General features: G+C 34.2%; 2 protein-coding genes across 2 annotated transcripts; one reads left to right on the top strand and one right to left on the bottom strand.

Annotated features, from left to right (window-relative positions):
* Positions 1-14,085: 14,085 nt before the first annotated feature.
* LOC113228443 (ribosomal L1 domain-containing protein CG13096-like) lies at positions 14,086-17,409 on the top strand. The gene is made up of 5 exons (XM_026461746.1): positions 14,086-14,511; positions 16,003-16,141; positions 16,436-16,862; positions 17,013-17,166; positions 17,317-17,409. Exons 1-5 carry the CDS (start codon positions 14,147-14,149, stop codon positions 17,390-17,392), a joined length of 1,161 nt encoding a protein of 386 aa, XP_026317531.1. The 5' UTR covers positions 14,086-14,146; the 3' UTR covers positions 17,393-17,409.
* Positions 17,410-17,414: 5 nt separating this feature from the next.
* Positions 17,415-19,510, bottom strand: LOC113228442 (nibrin). Its single transcript, XM_026461745.1, has one exon. It carries the CDS (start codon positions 19,378-19,380, stop codon positions 17,536-17,538), a length of 1,845 nt encoding a protein of 614 aa, XP_026317530.1. The 5' UTR covers positions 19,381-19,510; the 3' UTR covers positions 17,415-17,535.
* Positions 19,511-21,003: the final 1,493 nt, after the last annotated feature.

The raw sequence follows: 21,003 nt of genomic DNA, 5'->3' as shown, positions 1-21,003 counted from the left end.
ATAAAATTAATGACGTTTGACAAATTAGAATAACTACAAGGTTCATATAATTGATATACTAATTAAAATATTTTTGAAGTTCTTACTTTACACCTTTGTACTGTATGATATTTATTAAATGCTCAACCAAGTGATCAAACAAAGCATCGCTCTGTGATTGGACGATATTGTGCTATATAAAATTGACGATATTTGCTAATAACCGCGAGGTTTATATAATTATTGTACTAATTAAATTATTATTGCATTTATTACTTTACACCTTTGTAATGCATAACATTTTATGCTGAACAAGTGAGTCAAGCAATACAGCAGCGCTGTGATTGGACTATGAGGTTCCTCTAACTGTTATAGTTCTTAAAATATGTTTCAATAACTTGTTAGGCTAAAACTAAGGCCAAAACGATTATTTTGTGACTGGTCAAAATAGTATGCATGTATGAGTGAATTTCAAAGGGTGTTTTGAAGGATTTATAAAAGAATGTAAAGCTGGGGGTGAGAAATAAAGTGCCGAAGGTTCTCGGTTCGAAGAACCAGCAAAAGTTAAGTACCTGCTTTGTAATTTATTCTGTTGCTATTGATACTGTCTAAGTGTGTTGTGTAAATACAAGCAATGTCTCTTTGCTTGGTAGCAATAATGTATAGTTTATCTACATAAATGTATGGTTAGTCCGTTATAAGTATTTGTTGTTTTAACGTGTCCATTTTAATTTATTTATTTTTACTAGCACTTTGCCATAATTTTTTTAACTAGTACATTAAAGCCATGCTTTTAGAAGTGCTATTACTTTTACTTTGTTTATCCTTTTATTCTCAAATTATTTTTGCTACAGCTGCATTACAAACTTTATTGTTTTGTAACAATTATAAATTAAAACTGAATTTGTTTTTGAAAGTGCTGCTTTTGATTTTGTTTTTAAAATTAGTTCGACAAACAATTTTTGCTATATGCATATCATTTTGTACTACCCTCTAATTGAAATAAATTTGGTTTGCTAAAATATGCTCTATAATAGAATCAAGTTATTAGTAGATACAAACTGGCTTTTTCTAATACGACCATACTGAAAGTATTTTATTATATTGTATGACTCGTCTAGCACCAATTCAAAATACTTGTAAAATATTACGTTTGTTACATAGAGAATTTTTAACATTTTAACATATACATGCCTTTTAAATAACTTGTCTTATTTTTTTTTATTCGGTCTTTTTTATTATTACCCTTCCATACTGTCACTCTAAGAGCCGATAGTAACCAGTTGTTGAATAGTTGATTATCATCCCTTTACGGAAAGGTCTAGAATCCCCTGACATAGGTAGAATGGTTCCCTAGAGGCTCAATTTCCACCCTTTTAAAGAAGGTACTGCATTTGTTCTCCAAATAAGTACATGCCTTCATTTAATCTACATGCGGATTCCTTTTTGTCTATAGCTCCAAATATTCATACGAATATCAGTCATTTGTCACTCATTTTATACTTTAGCGTTCAAAAAATGAAGATCACATGTAAGTAAATTAAAGAATGCTTACATTTTATTTCTAGATGTTATTAATTATTAGTAACACCCAAACCCTCACAATTCTCAATTAGTTCTTGACATTAGCACGAGTGCGTTCTGCTTGCGTGAGGATGAGCAGCTGTGTGTGAAATGACAGACGCTACGGAATCGAGTACTTTAGTATAATTATTTCTATTATGTTAATTAGTTTAATTTCACGACGGCGCTTTAGTATACTGTAATATATTTATAATAATTTTTTTTTTATGTTTTTTACGGTGCCTATTGTATGGTGCAGCGGGATGGTTACAATATTGTTCATTTTTTATAAATTTTAATACAAAGATCGAACACTAAGAAAAATGGACCTAGGAGAAGGACATCGGCAACATTTATGTTTTTCAAATGAAAAGGACTTGCTCTTGACCACTACCTAGCACTAACTAGCTCTGGAGCAAAGATAGGTTCTAGAATGAAACGAGCTCGCCCAGAAGATGCCCATTCCGCCCCACCTTAAAGATACTCGGGTTGTATGTGCTCGGAAACACAGTCGCAGGCAAGGAATTCCATTACTGGGCTGTGCGCATAATAAAAGATGATGAAAAGCATTTAGTACGCCTGAAGGGAATATCGACCAAGTAAGGATGATCCCGCCACACGTCTGGATGTCCGATGGTAAAAGGGGGCGGGCGAAATAAGCTGATGGAACTCATGAGCATACTCACCGAAATATATACTGTAGAAAACCGACGGACAGGCAACTTTGCGTCAGTGGGCTAAACTATGAAGTTTAGATTTGGGCTTATCGTCGCCAAGAAGTATCCTGGCTCTGCGTTCATTCGAATCAACCTCAAGTTGATACTTCGCTGAACCATCCCACAGGTGACTGCAATACTCCATACAAGATCGGGCTTGTGCTTTGTATAAAGTTAAGAGCTGTCCAGGCATGAAATACCGCTTAACATTATTATTGACACCAATAATAATAAATTAAATAAATCTTTAAAATGGTGAAATAGGGGATGAAAGTTAATATTAAGAATCAATAAAATAATCAAACTTAGTGTAGTAAAGTAGGCTCTTCGAACTTGTCCTACGCCCACAAAGTCTTAGGCAACAGCTAGTTAGGAACAGTTAACCCTTAAGTTTCGTCTTCATTAATTTCCTTATTACACTATTATTATTTTCAATAATTATTCCCAATTCGACTGTATGTTTTTTGTGTATGTAATTGAAAAAAAAATTCAACCTCTAAGACTGGCAAATTAGGGGATCAATCCAGTTTATTGGATTTCACCGACTTTTGATTTCAATAACACTTGGCAAACAGATGTAATTTCAAAAACTTCTGAGGTCGGTTTTTTTTTGTATAAAAAAGTTATAATTTTCGTACAAAAATATGTATTATGTACGAAAACATAAGGAAAAATATAAATAATTTCAGATATATGTTTCAATATCACACAGCGTTAAATCAGATATAGATATACAGTCATTGTGAGAGTTATGTCATAAATGATTATAAATAAGTATGAATTCAGTAGTTTATAACTACAGAATAACTACTTTATGAACAACATTTGTAGTTCTGCCTCGCGGCGCTAAATTCACTAGATTCCTAGAAAGATGACTTTAGACTATGCAACATAAAATTGTTCCTGCGAAAAAGTATTCTCTCGTAATTCTATTCCTGCTTTTGCTTTTGCCTCTGGTATAAGTCAATTGTTAACAACATATAAAATGCTTTAAGGAAAACTGTAACCTTTTAACATTGACTTACAAATAAATGGACGACGGGTCTGATACAAAAACCACGAAAAAAATGTCCCAAGTCAACCTATTCGAAATTTAAATTGTAATGTCATCGCAGTATCGCGCTGTCAGTAGAACAAATGAAGACTAAAGCGGAGTGTCGCGCTCTGTATACGATTTTAGCGCCTTACAAGTGCGGACACTTTTTAGCGCGGACCCGACGTCCATATAATTGTAAGTCAATGCCTTTTAAAATGAAACGGACGGGTAATTTGAAATTTAGTTTTCTCTACCTAAGTTCGGTGGCAATTTTTATTATTTCAGTTTTCGAGTGTATTATTGTGAAATTTGAAATAATATTTCACTCCCGAATACTAAGATAGTTCATGATAACATTCTAGGATATTTGAATAACAAAAATTGCCGCCGTACTTAAGTAGAAAAAACTAATCTGAAATCGTCCAAGGAAGTACCTTACCTATTTCCGCCGCCAAGCAGGCTTAGAAGGGTACGGGTGCTGGTGAAATTACAGGCACACGGCACTTGTCAACTTGTCTCAGCATGACGGCCGCAGTGGCAGTGCCCCTCAGATCTTTGCAATTTAAACTGCAACTGTTATTGACGTCTCACCCCAGGCGCATGACGTGTTCGTCCCGTCACTTGATATTATACAAAAAAATACAGTCGTATTGTAGACCTCCTTATTTTAAAGTCGATTGAAAATAGTTTCATTTCCATTGTACAACCCATTGACTTACAATTATATGGACGTCGGGTCCGCGCTAAAAAGTGTCCGCACTTGTAAGGCGCTAAAATCGTATACAGAGCGCGACACTCCGCTTTAGTCTTCATTTGTTCTACCGACAGCGCGATACTGCGATGACATTACAATTTAAATTTCGAATAGGTTGACTTGGGACATTTTTTTCGTGGTTTTTGTATTAGACCCGTCGTCCATTTATTTGTAAGTCAATGGTACAACCCAAGAAATCGAAATGAATTAAAATTTATAAGGTTCATTTGAAGTCTACAACCTTTTACATATGTGTGGTGATTATGTATTCACCAATCATTACATAACGAAATTTCATCCCTCGAGTGAATCGTTGGTATCTATGGATCATATAGCTAACTAGTTAATGGCCGAAACCACAACGAACGAAACACGATACAGTGCGAACACGCATTTACGCGTATAGGATAATACAACATCGATTTACGTTTTCGTAGACATTGATAGATACCTAGATAGTGACAGATAGTAGATAGATAGACTTTATTGTTCGCATATAATAACAAATACACAAACAACTTTTTTTATAATACCAAGTGACAGGATGAACAAGTGCGTCTGGGGGTGAGGGACACGCCTGTCCAAAATAGCCCCAGTGCCATTCAGAGCTTTAAATCACAAAGATCTGAGGGGCAGCCACTGCTACTGCGTCACCTAGCTTACCTAGCTAGCTTCCTCGCTAGCTTTTTTTTAGAATTACCAAGTGACGGGACGAGAAAGTCGTGCGCCAGGTGGTAAACGACACGCCTATCCATAACAGCTGCAGTGCCACTCAGCTTTAAATCGTAATGATCTTAGGGGCACTGAGACATAAGTAGACAAGACCCTTGTGCCTGTAATTTCACCAGCACCCTTACCCTTCAAAACTGGAACGCAGTAATGCTCATATTACAGCTTGGCGGTAGAAATAGACAAGGTGGCAGTACTTATCTGGACGAACTCTTTCACAAGGACCTCTACTGTTACTTAAAACTAATGTGGGCAAAGGCGGCCTATGCGCTAAGAGCGACCTCTTGCTAACGATAAAATTTAAAATGTATTAATAAAAACCTACATTATATAATTATCAAGTAATATATGGTCATATAATATAGCTACAAAAGTAATATATACTTGTATATATTAATATACCTAAAATGTTGTAGACTAATGCTCGTATTCCAGAACTCTACTCAATGGTCAAGTCAGGATTGGAGCAGACTTGAGTATGATTTCAAGCACTGGAAATACGACCCTAATGGCAAGGTCTTGAGTATGATTTTCAGTGCTCACAGCAATACTCAAGTCTTGACTTGAGTATTGAGTAGAGTTCTGAAATACGACCCTAAGATTGTGTCAGAAGATATTTACGCAATCCAGTTTTAAAAATACAAAGCGACTTAGAATGTCAGATTCAGATGTCAGAGTCAGATTCAGACTTACAGATGTTTGTACGTAGTGTGAAGGGAAATATTCAAAAAAAATCATCTCCAAGACGAGAACCGTATCCGGTAGATAATAATAGTTCATCATATACGTGGTATTTTTCCTGTGACCAGTAAACTGAAAAACAAACTGGGCTTGCAATTTTTAAAATTTTTATTCTTTTTGTAATGTCATTAATACTAAACGCGTGTAAATAACTACTTAGCAATGTACTTGCATGAAATACTACAGTCAGTGAGATTTATTAATAAATAGGTATATTTAAAGTGTTAAGAACCTTTGTCAACCGTGAGGTTAGTTTGAAAAACCTAATATACACTCTATTTAGATATGAAAAATTGTCAGTCTACACTGACATATTATTCCGAGTTTGTCAAACGCTTTCATAAACTCAAACCATGTGAATTGCCCAACCCACATTAGGCTAGATGTATGCACCATGGTATGTAAAGTATAGCACGAAAATGTCTATATTTGGTTAAGCAACCACGTTCACTGAAAGTATCTCATAGTTACATTCAATCTGGGTAGATGCTACATTGTACGTTTGCGCAAGTCATCCTTTAAAATAATATATCATGTAGGATGTAAGTAGCTTATTCCCAAGTCTCCATACATTTTTGTTCACAGTGACAGAGTCGAGAGTGAAGATTTAGTATCTGACCGTGGCGGACGCAGTAAGATAACAAAAAAAAACGAATTTAAAAAGTCATTCTTTTTTCAAATGAGACGTTCTGGTATATGTGGCCATTGGTTAACATTTGTGGTTCCTACAAATAATATTTATTTTAAAATAATAACTTCTTTAAATTGTATTAGGCTTTGGTTTATGATGTTGTGCCTTAAAATGTGTTTTTATTTGGTATAATAATTTTATTATGTAGGTGGACCCTTAAGATCTGACATAGATTTCAGGCGAAATTTTTCGCATATTTATATTGTTTACTATGTGTAAACATTAAGTAAGAAACAGCAGTTTTCTTTTCACTATCGGGTAGAATCGCTCCCTAAAAGTTACGCAAACCTTCGGGTCGTCCTGTGGACTATTATTATAACTAACTACCGGTCGCTTATTTGCTAAGAAGTTTATAATATCGTCATGACGCAGTTCTCAAGGTGAACCTAAAATGTTACAATAGAGTCTGAGGCCAAAGATCGATAAAATAAAAACGACGATGTGACTAGAAAGAAAGCCTTTAAATCTTGGAATCACAGCGGGGATAAATGTACGACAGGAATGAATTCGCAGGTGCACTGCCGCAGGTGTTCGCTTTTGGATACATGCCAGGGTTCCGCAGCAATATCGCGCCTCTTTAATTTGCGCCGCAAGCGATGCACTGTGGATACGAGTGAATGCTTATGCCCCTCTCTCACTTCCCTATCTTTAAAGGTACCTTATACAGTCATGTACTGTGTCATGTACTGTTATTGCGACTATATAATACATGATAAAAATAAAGCAATTGAATAATAAATAGAATGAGAGACATATGAGAAAATAAGAGTTGTTTTTGGAAAAACCTTTTTCAGACCGACTTAAAAAAAAGGTTCTTATTTCAAATATATTTTTTTGTGTGTATGCTACGCGATTACTTCGGTATTTGTAAACCGATTTTGATGATTCTTGTTTGTTGGAAAGGGGGTACCTCAGTAACGGCCCCATGCAAATTTGACGAAAACTCCATCTCTAAGGGTGGCAAATAAAGGGAAGAATCACCCACTTTCCGCTAACCGATTTCAATAAAACTCAGCATCAGTTATATGGTATAATTCCACAAACGTTTGAAGTCTGTTTTTTTTTATAAAAAAGTCATAATTATTTGCTAAGGGCGCGTTCCCACTATGTCGTCACGTTTCATTATCGTTGGACGACTGCCGTGTCTAGCCTGTTCCCATATCACAACTATCTGTCGTGGACGATTTTTTATCGTTGAACGACTGTCGTGAATAGCTGTTCCCATATCACGACTATCTGTCGTGGACGATTTTTGTTCCCACTAGATCGTGACGACAATTTATCGTTTCACGACAGCCTCCTTGTCGTTTCACGACAGCCTCCTTGTCGTTTGCACGACAGAATCGTTTGATGCACTGCAGTCGCTTGTATGTTCTTTTGGAAGCCGGTAGTGTGTGGTCGCTCGAAATGGATGAAGACGAAATTTTAATGATGTATTACTTTTTAAAAATGCGGAAGAGGAAGCAAACAAAGAAAAAAAGTTTTGAGTACATCCAATGCTACTAAAAAGAATTCCATTAGGGTTATGTCAAACGGTATACGAAGTTGCTTCTTTTCGGTATTGTCAAAACCTGGGGTCTACTCTCGATCTCCGTCCGAAACAATTACTGCCAAATAAGCAATACTTGACCAAATGAAAAGACGCGTGATGCGAATGAAGCTTCATACTTGATACTTGTCTTTTAATTTTGTCGGACGGAGATCGAGAGATCGAAGATCTGCTACTACCAGAGATGGGCAGTGGGTTAAAACCGAATCAACCCGCCCGTGTTTTCACCAGGGTTTTACCCGAAGCGCCGAGTTTTAACCCATTTCTGCCCAAAATCGGGGACAGAAACAAAGAGTACAGAATTTGGTATAATTCCAACACTAACAACATAATATACAATAACTTGTAACAAATTTCTATATTTTTATTATATGAAGAAGAGGCATCTCCACATAATACCCGCCACCTGTCAATCCTGTGGATTCTCAATGAAGATCGATTCAAGTACATACGATCTAACGATTTTTTATATCAATTTATTGATGAACTTTTCAAGCGAATCTCGCGAAAGCGAATTCAGTAGAAAAAAAAATTGAACTGTTCTGATAATAAAGCAACAAATATTTTGTAATAATATGTATAATTAAATTTCAACAAAACTCAATTCACAACAAATATTTAGACGTTTATAGTTTTTGCCCTCGATTTCTGGTTTTAACCCGTTTTAAACCCGGCGTTAACAAAGCACCGAGTTAAAACCCGGGAGCTTGTCCATCTCTGGCTACGACCCTACTCTCACGCTACTGCAAAGCGAGCAGAGGGCGCGGAGTACGAGAGTCCTCTCTCGTACCCCGCGCAGGCTCGGGCAGGGAGCAGAATACTTGCGTACAGCGATAAATAAAACGTGATGACAATAGGATCTGCGACAATCTGTCGTCACGTTTTTATCGTGACTTTTTTATCTTCTGATAACTGTCGTTCTAGCTGTTCCCACTGTGACGATGTAAAATCGTAAACGACAGTTGAATCGTGTCGTGCTATATGTGAACAACTTCATTTAAATATACAAGCCACGACACTGTAAACTGCACGACAATCTGTCGTCACGACATAGTGGGAACGCGCCCTGACACGTCTTTCGTGAAAATGGTCTATAACTATAACTCAGATTTTATTTCGGTTGTTTATGTTCTTTGTTAAAAGAACAACAGAATACATTTTCCCTTGTCCACACAACTCGTGTAGTTTTTATTTTTGTACTAATGTAAAATGCAAAAGTCATAAAATCAGTAGCCACTATTATTACTAATTGTGTTGTACAACTCTTTAGCTTTATTTATAACTGCATGCGTCACTTTTACATAAATGTGGTTTGGATCCGCATTTTGTGTTAACGCCGAAATCGGCGTAGGACAGTCGAAATGACTTTTATTGATAACACGATATTCCGGCACTTTATCCATCCTATGTAGTTTATCGCACAAAAAACAAATAAATTCACGATCAGAATCTTTTTTATGATCTGTTTCCTTTAACTTGTTTATGAGCTTGACATTTGATATAACTCCTTTTGTTTTGTGTTGTAGATATACTTCGTAAAGATCATCATCTCGCATTAATTCGTCAATATGCGCACTCAATAACTTTGGTGTTGGAAAATCCTGAAGCAGTATGGCAGATTTTGTATTTGGAAGCCATTCTCTTATCGTAGGACACCCAAAGTAAATGGGTACCACGCCGACGACTATTGCTCGCCAAAACTTCTCTGTCAAATAATCCTCACAAACACAATTCTCTATTGCTATAACAAATTTGTATCTAGCCATAAATTCAAGTAAACTTTCTGATAGTAAATCATGAAGATAGTCACCTCCTAATTTTTCTGGAATTTTCTTATTGTTTAAGCAAGGACCGTAGGAGTCTACTTTCTGAAACTTCATTAGTTTTTTAACATAAATTTCTCTCATAGACAAACTACCGCAATTTGTTTGTAAAAACATGATTGGTGCTATTTCTTCTAGAAACCTATTCTTTTTAGAAGTTTTAACAAAATATTTTGTATTTGTTATATTATCCAAATTTGGTAGATGCCTATACAATGGCACATCACTGTATCTACTAAATGTACTGGAATAATTGAATAATTTCAAAACAGTTTCATGCAGAAATAACATATCCTTCGGTGATTCTGGAAGTATTGCGGCCCATAAAACATGATTAGGATATCTGGGTAAAGGTAAATCAGAAAAATCTATGCTCAGTAGATGAAACAAGTATGCTCCCAATCTGTCTGGTGGTACTCTTTGTGGAAATACCGTCGCGTTGCATTTTATTGTCCCGCAACTTATTATTTTCGGCCTTTGATCGGGTTTAGAACTAAGTCTATCCCATCGAACTATCACTGGGATCTCATCCATTTTGCAACTTTTGTCCCTTGTGTAGCAAGTTTGATCTTTCAAAGTCTGTCTAGACAAAGATAATTGCGATGACATAAATTCTGGTTTCACAATATAATAATACATTTCTTCATCCACTTTGTTCGCACAAAATATTAGAAGTAAGTATATTCCCAAGAAAATCACCAATAACCACTCTGTTACATGAAAAATCATCAGTCCTTGTTCTTTATTAAGTATGTATCTATGTCACAACGTACGTTTTAGTCAATGATTTTATATTTAACTTTCGACCTACCGTTATGCACTACCTACCTAAAATGTTTCTACCATTTAAATAATTATTAAAACCATAGATGACAAACATATTTATAAAATTAACTAAGTATGACTAAGTAGGTCACTTGTTATAATTCTTCTTTTTATTACTTATTGGTGATGCCTTTCTTAGTATTTAGCCAGCGTCAGGCTTGTAATTCAATACAATTTTGGTAGATTTTTGCTTCTATCCCACTGAGGCTTAGACTATGGAAACTAAAGGACATATTACGTTGACATATATAAATCAGACGTTATATGTATATGATGCATTTCGACGTCGAAAACATAAACATGTTATTGTCTTTGTTTAACTATTACATGCCGTCTTAAGCCAAAAGAGATAGCATTACATTGGTCTGTGTCAAACACGGGAATCGAAAATACGTAACGTCATCTTAAATGCCAACCATGTCCATTTCGCAGTACATGAGGTACACGATACCGTTATCAAAGGAAAGTATATCAAATGTCAAAACAAATGTTTTCCAAATGTACTATTGAATTATTCGCATGTATTATAATTAAATTGGACAAAAATATTGACAGTGAGAATAATTAGGTATTAATGAAAATGCGACGCTGCAGCATTAAGGGATGTGGCTTTAGAAAAAGTGCAAATCAATCGAATGTTACATTGCACAGGTATGTGTTATTTTTTTGTCTATAAATCACACAATAGCCCAAACATTTCATGTAATTAGACTTATGTACGTAGTTTATTTATAAATCTTGCCAAATTTTGCTTTTGTTACTTTAGATTGCCTGTTTGTTTATATATTTTGATGATTGTTGTTAACGATTATTTTGAGATAGTGTTGATCTTGTAAGCATACATATTATCGATATTCTGATATTAAAACAATTCACTACGAGGTTTTTATTGTTTTATTATTATTATTTTTATTATTTCATGTTTTCCTAGAAATGAAAAAAGGAACAAAGAATGGTTGAAAATCATACCGCCGTATAATAGTGCCGAATATAAACATTGAATCATAGACCATTTTCATTTGTTCGCTTCATTTTGAAGAGTCAAATTTTAACATAACTTTGAATATAACTAGATTACATGATAATTCAATTCCATCATTAGGTGTATTGGTAAATATTTTTATATTTAATTTAGATTAAACAAGACTCATTTACTAGGCATTCTCAGTTCCTGAAAACAAAATTATCCACTCGTTTCCGATTTTTTCCTACTGACAACTCTGACTACTAAAAATTCTTATTTTATAAAGCCAGCAATACAATGACCATGTTGGTCCAACGTTGCCGGGAGAAGGTCAATACCAACCAATATTGGCCTTCTCCCGGCAAGGCAAATCGTTCGGTGTCACTCGCCTAGCTGACCGAGTGAAGGCGAGCGCTAACGTGTTCGTTTGACGTGGCTTGTCGCAACTTGCAATCGCTCGTGACTACTTGTCTCACGTCGTAGAAGTGTTGATTTTTCTGTACAAATCAAAGGCGTTCGGCTAATAGTAGCAATTCACATTGTATAATCAGACCTTTGCATGCTATTTAATACATGCGAAACATGTTTATACTAATACTGTGTCTTGGTACATCTCCTGTTATACCATGTTTTAAGCAAATAAACGTATGATAATAATATTATTATAGGAAATGAAATTATGTTTCCGGATTTAAATCGCGTATACGCGTATACGCGATTTAAATCCGGAAAAATAGTTTTATTTCCTATGTATAACAATCGCGAAAACCTAAGAACTCGAAATAATATTATTATTGATAATATTACTACTTTCATTTATTTCCAAAATTAAATGGAAGTATTAAAGATTTACTTAAATCAGTCACTGATATTAATTCTATACCAATGCATAAATACAAAAAAGCCTACATTATTTGGAATCTGTTTTAAAATTTCTCCATGAAAATATTAATCTTGAGGTTGGAAATGTATAGGAGTTATATTTCAAAGTTTTCTCTTTTTTATATACTCTCAGATTACATTTTTTGTGCAAATTCACTTTTCGTAATATTTGAGATTTGTAAACGCAAAACAATAAATTCAAAATTTCATGTGACATTCCCGGATATTCCCATTTAACCTAAAATATTCCCAAATGGAATATTGTTCTACTTTAATTAAATGTTTGCATGTCGATAATGACTTATCGATAGATTATGGTACGACACTAAAGAAATCCGCCATTTGTACGTTCAATTTTTGTTTAGGTATGCACGTTCATTCCGTAGTTAGGGCACCTCCTTTCTTTTATTTTTTTTCCATCCTCAAAGCACTGAGGACTATTCTGCCCATAGATTTAGTATATATCTGTGATTCTGCCAGTATCCGCATAGTTTAGTAGCTTTATATGATTAATATAAAAATTATGACGATCATCGCCCAGTGTCAGTAAAAACGCCAATTGATATTTTTTCCAGACTTGTAAAAATTATTTACATAAAAATTGTGGCGAATGTCGCCAATGTCAAATTTTAATCCGTTTTAAGCTGCCCCTGTTAAAAGGTATGTACCTTCTTCTTGTTAGAGTTTGAGCATGATGTTCAATTCAATGAAACTCAAAGGTCATAAAGAAGAAATATGTTTAAATGTCATGTTTAAATATAACTTCTCAAAAAAATGTCGGATAAATATAAGGAGTGATAGCAAAATGTATTTACAATTTTATTTATAAATAGTATTATATTAGCAAAGTGTAGTAAATTCTTCAACTATAAGTTCTAAGTCTTCTCCCCTATTTGACACAACTTGATAATCGAGAAAACGAGGTTGTCCAATAGGTTTTTTGAGTCCATGTTATTCAATATTTTGTTTTCCGAACTGTAAATAGGGAGACGGAAAAAGTATCGATACTTTTTGATATCGAGTACTTTTCCCTCCGATACATATACTTTTGTACTCGTTACTTTTCATTCGATACTTTTCAGGTATTAGTACTGTTTGACAAGTATTGCATCTTTTCAAATAATCCCTACTTAGGACACCTCATATAGACTATGGAAACCAATGTCCATCCTCTAAGATCAAAACCGAGAAACAGACCGCCACCAAATTGATTTTTGTTTGTTTTTAAGTGATTGTATAGAGGAGTGGGAAATTGGAAAAAGTAACACAAATTATGTGAAATGACGGTTGATTGAATTGATTGAATTAATCAATTTTTTTTATTATTTGTTTTAATTAAAGACATAAATCAATAAAAAAGACAAATTCATTGCCTTTAAGTAGGGAAAATCTACAGGACAAAAGTATCTGTAGGTATATATACCTCAAGGTACGATACTTTTGTGAGTACTATACTTTTTATACAATACTACTCATGAGTACAGTATCGATAATTTGATTCGAACTGTGTCTCTAACCATGTAAAAGTAGTTCGACCTCTATTCACAATTTTCCAGAAAAAACGGTAGAATCTGTCATGTATTTTGACAACACTAATAAATACGTTCGAATACTAAAATTCTATAAAAACACATTAGTAAATAAATGGTTTATGTGTTCAATGTCGATAAATTGACGATTGTATACAAGTCATGACCGGACATTTTATTTATAATTTTAATTAAGCTCAAAAATACTTGTTATTATTGAACACTGCAAAGCTAAAAAAACGAAATGTCATTGTCCTGTCAAGCACATAATTGACAGATGTCATAACCAAAATACGTATGACCCACGTGTTTTGTACCCGAAAATTAAAAACTGATTTTTATTTTATAAAAGTACTATTTTAACAATGGTATCTGTAAAACAAGTAGTACCAAAACACCCAAAGGTGAAAAACATAAAGAAAACCTCCAAAGTTGAGAAAGTAAAGAAAACAAACTTAGTAAAAGAAGGTGTTGAAGAACAATGCATGCAACAAAAACTTCATAAAGTAGTGCCTCAAACAGCTGTACTTAAGCCAGTAGTTAAGAAGAAAGTTAAATATGCCATGCCATCAAAAAGCATTACAGAAAACCTCGTCACTTCATGTCTAAACGCATTACAACAGTTGGCTGTCCATTACCAAAAAAAGAACACGATTTTCGAAGATGAAACGCCGATCTTTGCGGAAATTAAATGTATTAAAATCCAGAACTCTAAGGGGGCCATAAAATTGTAAGTAATTACATATTTTAGTTTGTTCGTCTTTATTTGCGATGACCTATTACACTATTGCAATTTGAACCCTCACACACATAGGGTTCCTATATAAACGGGTACGTTTACGGTTCATTAAATTAGAGCAGAACATACAATACAGTTCCAGCATCATGTGACAATATATTTTCTTGTGTTCTGGTAGTGCATTGTTTATTTGGTAATTGGGCAGACACAACTGTTGAACCCTGTACAAACACAGCTAAGTTTGAGCTTTGATTAACCTTCCTGTATCTGCGCCAAATAGTGTAGCACATATACATGCACACTGTCTGCGAGACCAAGTTGTTCGAGGGCCATTTTAGTATGTTGTTTAGTCAAATATCATCTTAAATTAAGTTTAATATTAAAAGCAAATGTGTAAAATTGTATACAAAATGTTTCTTTTTTTATTAGAGATAAACAATCTATTTAACAGCCATTGGTAAGTTACAATATTCTTAAGAGCCACAAAAACTTGAATTAAAATATATGTTTTATAGTATCTAAAGTATATGTTTTATAAAAAAATGTCTGAAATGTCAAAGAGTAATATATAAAATTTTCAAAACCATAAACTAAATGGCATGCGGCATACAAAAATATATCTTGCTCAAAAATACTTCTAACTGTCATTGATGGAGCATTTTTTACCACTTAATTTGACTATCTTTGCCTAGGTAGTAGACTAGTAACTTCTCACTTTCAGAACTATCTCCTGCTTGCATGCAGCTAGCAGCTACCACATAAACAAACACATTACAACCATTTATTTTCATAGAAAGTATTTGATATCAATACTGCACCTTAAGAGGGTTATGTAGCTACCCCATAAAATAATAATAATAATAATTTGTATTTCATAAACAAACCAGCATGAAATAAATTAGTGGAAAAATAATTTGTTTCCTTATTATTATTAAATGTAAATCAATTCTTTGCTTTAAAAGTGAAATGACACTTGCACTTAGTCTACAAAAACTAATCATGATGTATTCCTGACTGCTCGTTTTAATGTGTGCATGCGGTTTGTATCAATTGAGGATGTGGGTGTAAGGGGAAAACAAAATAAATTACCAATACAATTAATATTTTTTAGTAACACCTAATTTGCTTTGGTACTGGTTTCACTCTCCATTTTTCAACCAACTTCAAAAAGGGAGAAGGTTCTCAATTCAACTGTGTTTATTTTTTTGTATGGATGTTACACAATTACTCTGGCATTTGTGAATCTATTTTGATGATTCTTTTTCGTTGGAAAGAAGGCACCTCAGTAATGGTCCCATTTAATTTTGAAGAAAATATTCCACCTCTTAAGCGTGGTAAACTAGGTGATGAATCCGGTCTCGCGCACTTTCCAGTAATCTATTTCTATAAAATTTGAAATAGATGCAAATAGATGTAATTCCATGAATTTTTGAGGTCAGTTTTCTTTTTATTAAAAAAGTTGTAATTATTGTTGTATTGTAGTATACTGCCACACAGCACAGTAGCGACAACAGGTGAGATATGTCTTATTACACCAGACTTAAAGAAAGGGAGAAAAGTTGACCATGAACCCACTGTTGACCACTGGGAAGATAAACTCAAGGCTGCTGGAGTTAGTGCTGTGAGTATAGGTCAATTTGAATCTCAAATCATCATTTCTTTAAATTCCTTTACTACAAAGAGATAACTTACACATAATTTTATAAACCACTGTTCAGAATATTTAACAAGCCTACAATAAGTAACAGATATCATTCTTTTAGGATATCATTATAGTCTGCTGTACAAGTTCAATATCTTTACACATAATTTTAGTAAGATATACATTACTCAAAACCAAATAACCAAATTATGATGTTTAATTGTTTCACAAATATTTAAATTTTTAAATAAATTTTTTAAATGTTTTTTCCAGGTAAAAACAGTCCTCCCGATGCGACAGCTCAGAGTAGAATATGACCAGTATGAGCTAAAACGCCGCCTTCTGACTCAACATGACTTCATATTGGTCGACACTAGGGTGCTAAATCATGTGTCACACTTATTAGGCAAAATATTCTTCAAAAAACACAACATGCTTATTCCAGTCAGAATTAATGAAAAAGGAAACCTAAAGAAGGACATTGATATTGGTTTAAGAACTGCCATGCTACGGTTGAATGAAGGGGCTACATCTGCTATATTGATTGGACACACAGGAATGAAACTAACGCACTTGAAAGAAAATATAATGGCATTGGTTAAACAGTTACAGGAAAAGTATCCAGGTGGAGAGGCAAATATTAGATCCATTTCTTTAAAGTTTCCTTTATCATTGTCTCTACCCTTGTACCTAACATTACGTAAGTATATTATTATGATTCTTTTTATCATTGATTGCTTTAAAATAAATACTAATTTGTTTTTAAACATTAATTTTATAAGTATTGAAGCAAATAAAAGGGGAAGTGGTTGTTGTTTTTTATTTAGAATAATAATTATATGAATTTCAGGGTCATCTAGTGTAGTGACTGCGCCAAAACTAAAGCATAAAAAACCTAAACATTTCACAGTAGTGGAAGATGAACTATCAACCATTCTTGGTAGCACTGTACGTGTGGCTCCTGATGGCACAGTGCATGTTAAGAAATCCAAGGATAGCCTAAGGTAACTAAACATTTGTCTTATTCTGATAGTTTTATCGCTTGTTTTGTAAGTCTTGTAAAAGATTCCAATTTTCTATTCGTCTAACTTAGGACTGGAGTATTGTATAATAATATTCTATATAGACTGATTAAATTATTATTTTTGTTTCAGTGATGAGGAAAATATGGATCATGATGGGGATAATGAAGAAGCTGAACAGAAAAATGATTCAGGCAATGATGAATAATGAATAAGGCTCCTTATTTCAAATAAATGTAATTATCAAATTATAAACATAATGACTATTAATTATATTTCAGCACTGTAATTATTACCAATGTCAAAACGAAAGTTCAAAGTATACTTAACATAAACTCTAAGGAATGCTATTCAATAGCTCAGCGATTCAGCAACAACATCGGGCACAACAATGCTCATGGAAGATTTTGGAATTACAGTAACTTGCATTTTCACAGGCCATACTTTCTTGAATTTCTTAAAGTTTCTCTGTTGACTGTTTTGATCTTCAACTTGCAATGGCTCTTTCTTAACAATCAAATCTTTTCTCACTTTGAGAACTACCTCACCCAAATCAAGATTTTTCATCTGTCCATCCAGATCAGATTCTTCCTTTTTTATTTTCTGAACATCAAAGTCTAGCTTTGTATTGCTCTCCATTAACTCTTTAAGCTTTGATCCTCTCATTGCCACTATATCAATCTTCTCATCCACTATTTTATTTTTAGGACCTTGCAACAGAGGCTCTTCATCCTGGTCCATTTTATTGGCATTCTTTGAATAAAATAATGCGTTGGTCTTATCTCTTGCAGTTTTTGCATTGTCTTGAACAAAATTAAACAAATCTTCTTCATCATTTGCTGAAATGTCTTGTTTCTTTTGTAATGGTTTAGTAAAATTGAGTTTCTTTGTAGAACTATGTTGGTTTGTATTATTTACGAAATTGAAATCTTCATCCTCATTATCAACTGCCAGTCTCTTTGTGGGTTGTATGTTACTTTCATCATCGGGTAACTTTCTCTTAGCACAATCATTGTTGGAATCTGCCTTAGTACTCTCAGTGGCAAACTTTTTATTAGAGTTAGTCTCAAAGTTATCATCATCACTCAGTTTCCTTTTGAATCCTGGCAATGTTTCATTTATCACAACATTTTGATTTTTATGGTTCAGCTTTTGAGTAGGTTCCTGACTTTCATGAGCCAATACATTTGCAGGTTTTCCATTTTTGTCATTAGTCTGTTTCATGACTTCAGAAGGGAAGTTAAAACCTGGATTGCAATATTTTTCAGTTGAACAATACAGAATGGCTAATCCTATTTCGGCATCAGCAATAATTCTTTTTCCATTGTTCTTCATATAGTTGATTATATCATTGATTTGGTCTCTCTGTGCTTGTGTCTCCTGGGAAGTGCTGGTGATATTGTACTGTATCACAATTATGTTTGGTTCACAAAGAGCAGACTTTGTCATTTTAGTGTCACTTAGCAGCAAAGGTATAGCAGAACACTTGACCAGGACAGGTTTATACATATCAAACTGCCTCCGCGAGAAAAAAATTACACTTTTACCTGAGAACAGTGTTTTCCTTACATCATTTGGCAAAAATGACACATTTTCTTTGTTAAGGGTGGATTCAACCACTTGTGGTGCATAGTTACTTGGATTCGGTAACAATGTTTGGTTGGTGATGGCATCTAGACATTTGTTCCAAAAGTCAGTGGTAACTATGTGAGAGCCCTGTGCCAATGCCAAAACAACTTTTATTGTTAATGTAATAGCAGGCATTGTTAGATATGCACAGCTCTCATCCCATTCATTCTTAAGCAGGCCTCCTAATTTTCCGAGACACACCTTCAGGTTTTGTAAATTCTCTCCCTTGAGTGTTGATGTACAAGTAACGAAGTGAATTTCATGTATTTTCCACACACTGCTCATCTTTCCAAACTTCACGTTATCTTTGTTGTTCAACTTGATTTTTAGACCAGCCTCTACTTTACTGGTGAAATCGTTGATAAATGTACCGTATCTGGACCCCATATCTTGCAAAAACAAGTCATTATTCGATACAGAAATGGTTGCATGTTTTCTGCTGATTGATGGGTCGTCTGGGATAGCAAAATTGCAAACTAGAGCGTCAACACTTCTTCCGATAGTTATTTCTTTATTCGGCATAACATAAATAACTCTGTGATCGGTATCCGACGTTAGGTACCACATTTTGGCTCAAAGGATTAGAGAAATATTTGTAAATTCTCAATAAAAACAGATTTGTTTTATTAACAAAATAACCTCGAAATAATTTACCAACTATGAAAGTACGAAGCGAGTGAATGAATGAAATCCGACCGAAGCGGTAAACAGCCATAGACAATCATTTTAAATTTTTGATCAAACTATCAATATCGCGATTAGTGATGGGTTTTTACCCGATGAATATCCGTGTAAGGATAAATTTTACTGAGTATTTATTCCAAAACATGGATAAATTATTTTTTTGTGTTTATTAAAAATAATATTCATTACAATTCATTTTTTGTTAAATAATTACGTTTTTACCATTATTTTATGTAACAATACTGTTCTACCTACGTTTTTTCAGTCGCGTGGTATAAAAAATTCGATTGACAGAAAGTTATCAAAGTAACTGTAACCCTTGAACTGACCTATCCTGCGTTAATAAAGTGCGACCCAACTTATGGTCTTGGTGTCTACTGCGTACTAAATAAAGTCATGTTTGGACTTGAAATAACCTAAAGATTCTTTCACATTTCACACAAAATCTATTAATTAAAACCCATAATCTTAAAAATAAATGTTTATAATTGTGTAAATACACAAAGTGTTTTAAAAATATACTATGTTTTAGGAAATTTATATAATAAACCACGATTAAACATATTTATCAATTTTTTTGGATAAATATCAAGTAAAAATGGATATTTATCCCAATAATATTTATCCATGACCCATCTCTAATCGCGATCCATATAGCTAATCGTCTACCTTAACACACACGCGCGATTTTATGCAGCGATGCAAACGTGCGACTGCATCGATACAAACGCGCGAATACATTGCTACACTAGTAATATAGAGAAGCGATTGCTCGATACCGCGCGTTTATATCGATGCAGCCGCGCGTTTGAATCGATGTAGTCGCGCGCTTGTATCGGTACGATCACCTATAAATAGCAAATGTAGCGATGAAAACGCTCGTTTGTGAAATGTTTCGCGAACGCGCGTTTGGTTTTTTTTTTAACGACTGCAAAATATCCTACATAAAAAAAGCAAACGCGCGTTCGTGAAACGTTTCACAAACGAGCGTTTGCATCGCTGCTAAAAATCGCCAGGTGTAACCACTCTAAGAGTGACAGAGGGTTGATATTAATTTTCATAAGACACGATTGCCTACTGAAAAACATTTATTGAATAACCTACAAATATAACTTATTGACAATCAGTAAATAGTTACGCTTTTTTTCTATAGGTAGCATGTTCGGAACCTTATAGCAATACATGTAATGCATGTTTGCAGTTAATGCGTGAAGTCGTAATCAACGTCTTGCCGCCGAGATCATGACTGCATGAAGTTGATAACGACTTCACGCATTAACTGCATGCAGTCGATCTCAGCTGCATGAAGCCGGTTTTGGCTTCATGCAGTAAATGCGTGAAGTCGATATCAACTTCACGCAGAAGAGGTTTCATTTCATTTCATTTCATTTATTTATTTGCATTTCACATGGATGATAAACTTATACATGTGATACCCTGTAAGGGTGTAGCAAAGTTACAATGGAATTTAAATACATTGCAAGCTTGAACGTAGTTAATTAGTTT

This window comes from Hyposmocoma kahamanoa, unplaced genomic scaffold, assembly GCF_003589595.1.
Source record: "Hyposmocoma kahamanoa isolate Upper Pololo Valley unplaced genomic scaffold, ASM358959v1 232, whole genome shotgun sequence".
NCBI lineage: Eukaryota > Metazoa > Arthropoda > Insecta > Lepidoptera > Cosmopterigidae > Hyposmocoma > Hyposmocoma kahamanoa.
Note: the sequence above shows the minus strand (reverse complement) of the source record. Positions and strands in the feature narration are given on the sequence as shown.

Excerpts from the sequence above, each read along its gene's own strand:
- LOC113228443 (XM_026461746.1), top strand. The coding sequence starts at position 14,147 with ATGGTATCTGTAAAACAAGTAGTACCAAAACACCCAAAGGTGAAAAAC. Across the intron at positions 14,512-16,002 it reads TCTAAGGGGGCCATAAAATT|TATACTGCCACACAGCACAG; the intron begins GTAAGTAATTAC and ends GTTGTATTGTAG. Across the intron at positions 17,167-17,316 it reads AAATCCAAGGATAGCCTAAG|TGATGAGGAAAATATGGATC; the intron begins GTAACTAAACAT and ends TTTTTGTTTCAG.
- LOC113228442 (XM_026461745.1), bottom strand. The coding sequence starts at position 19,380 with ATGTGGTACCTAACGTCGGATACCGATCACAGAGTTATTTATGTTATG.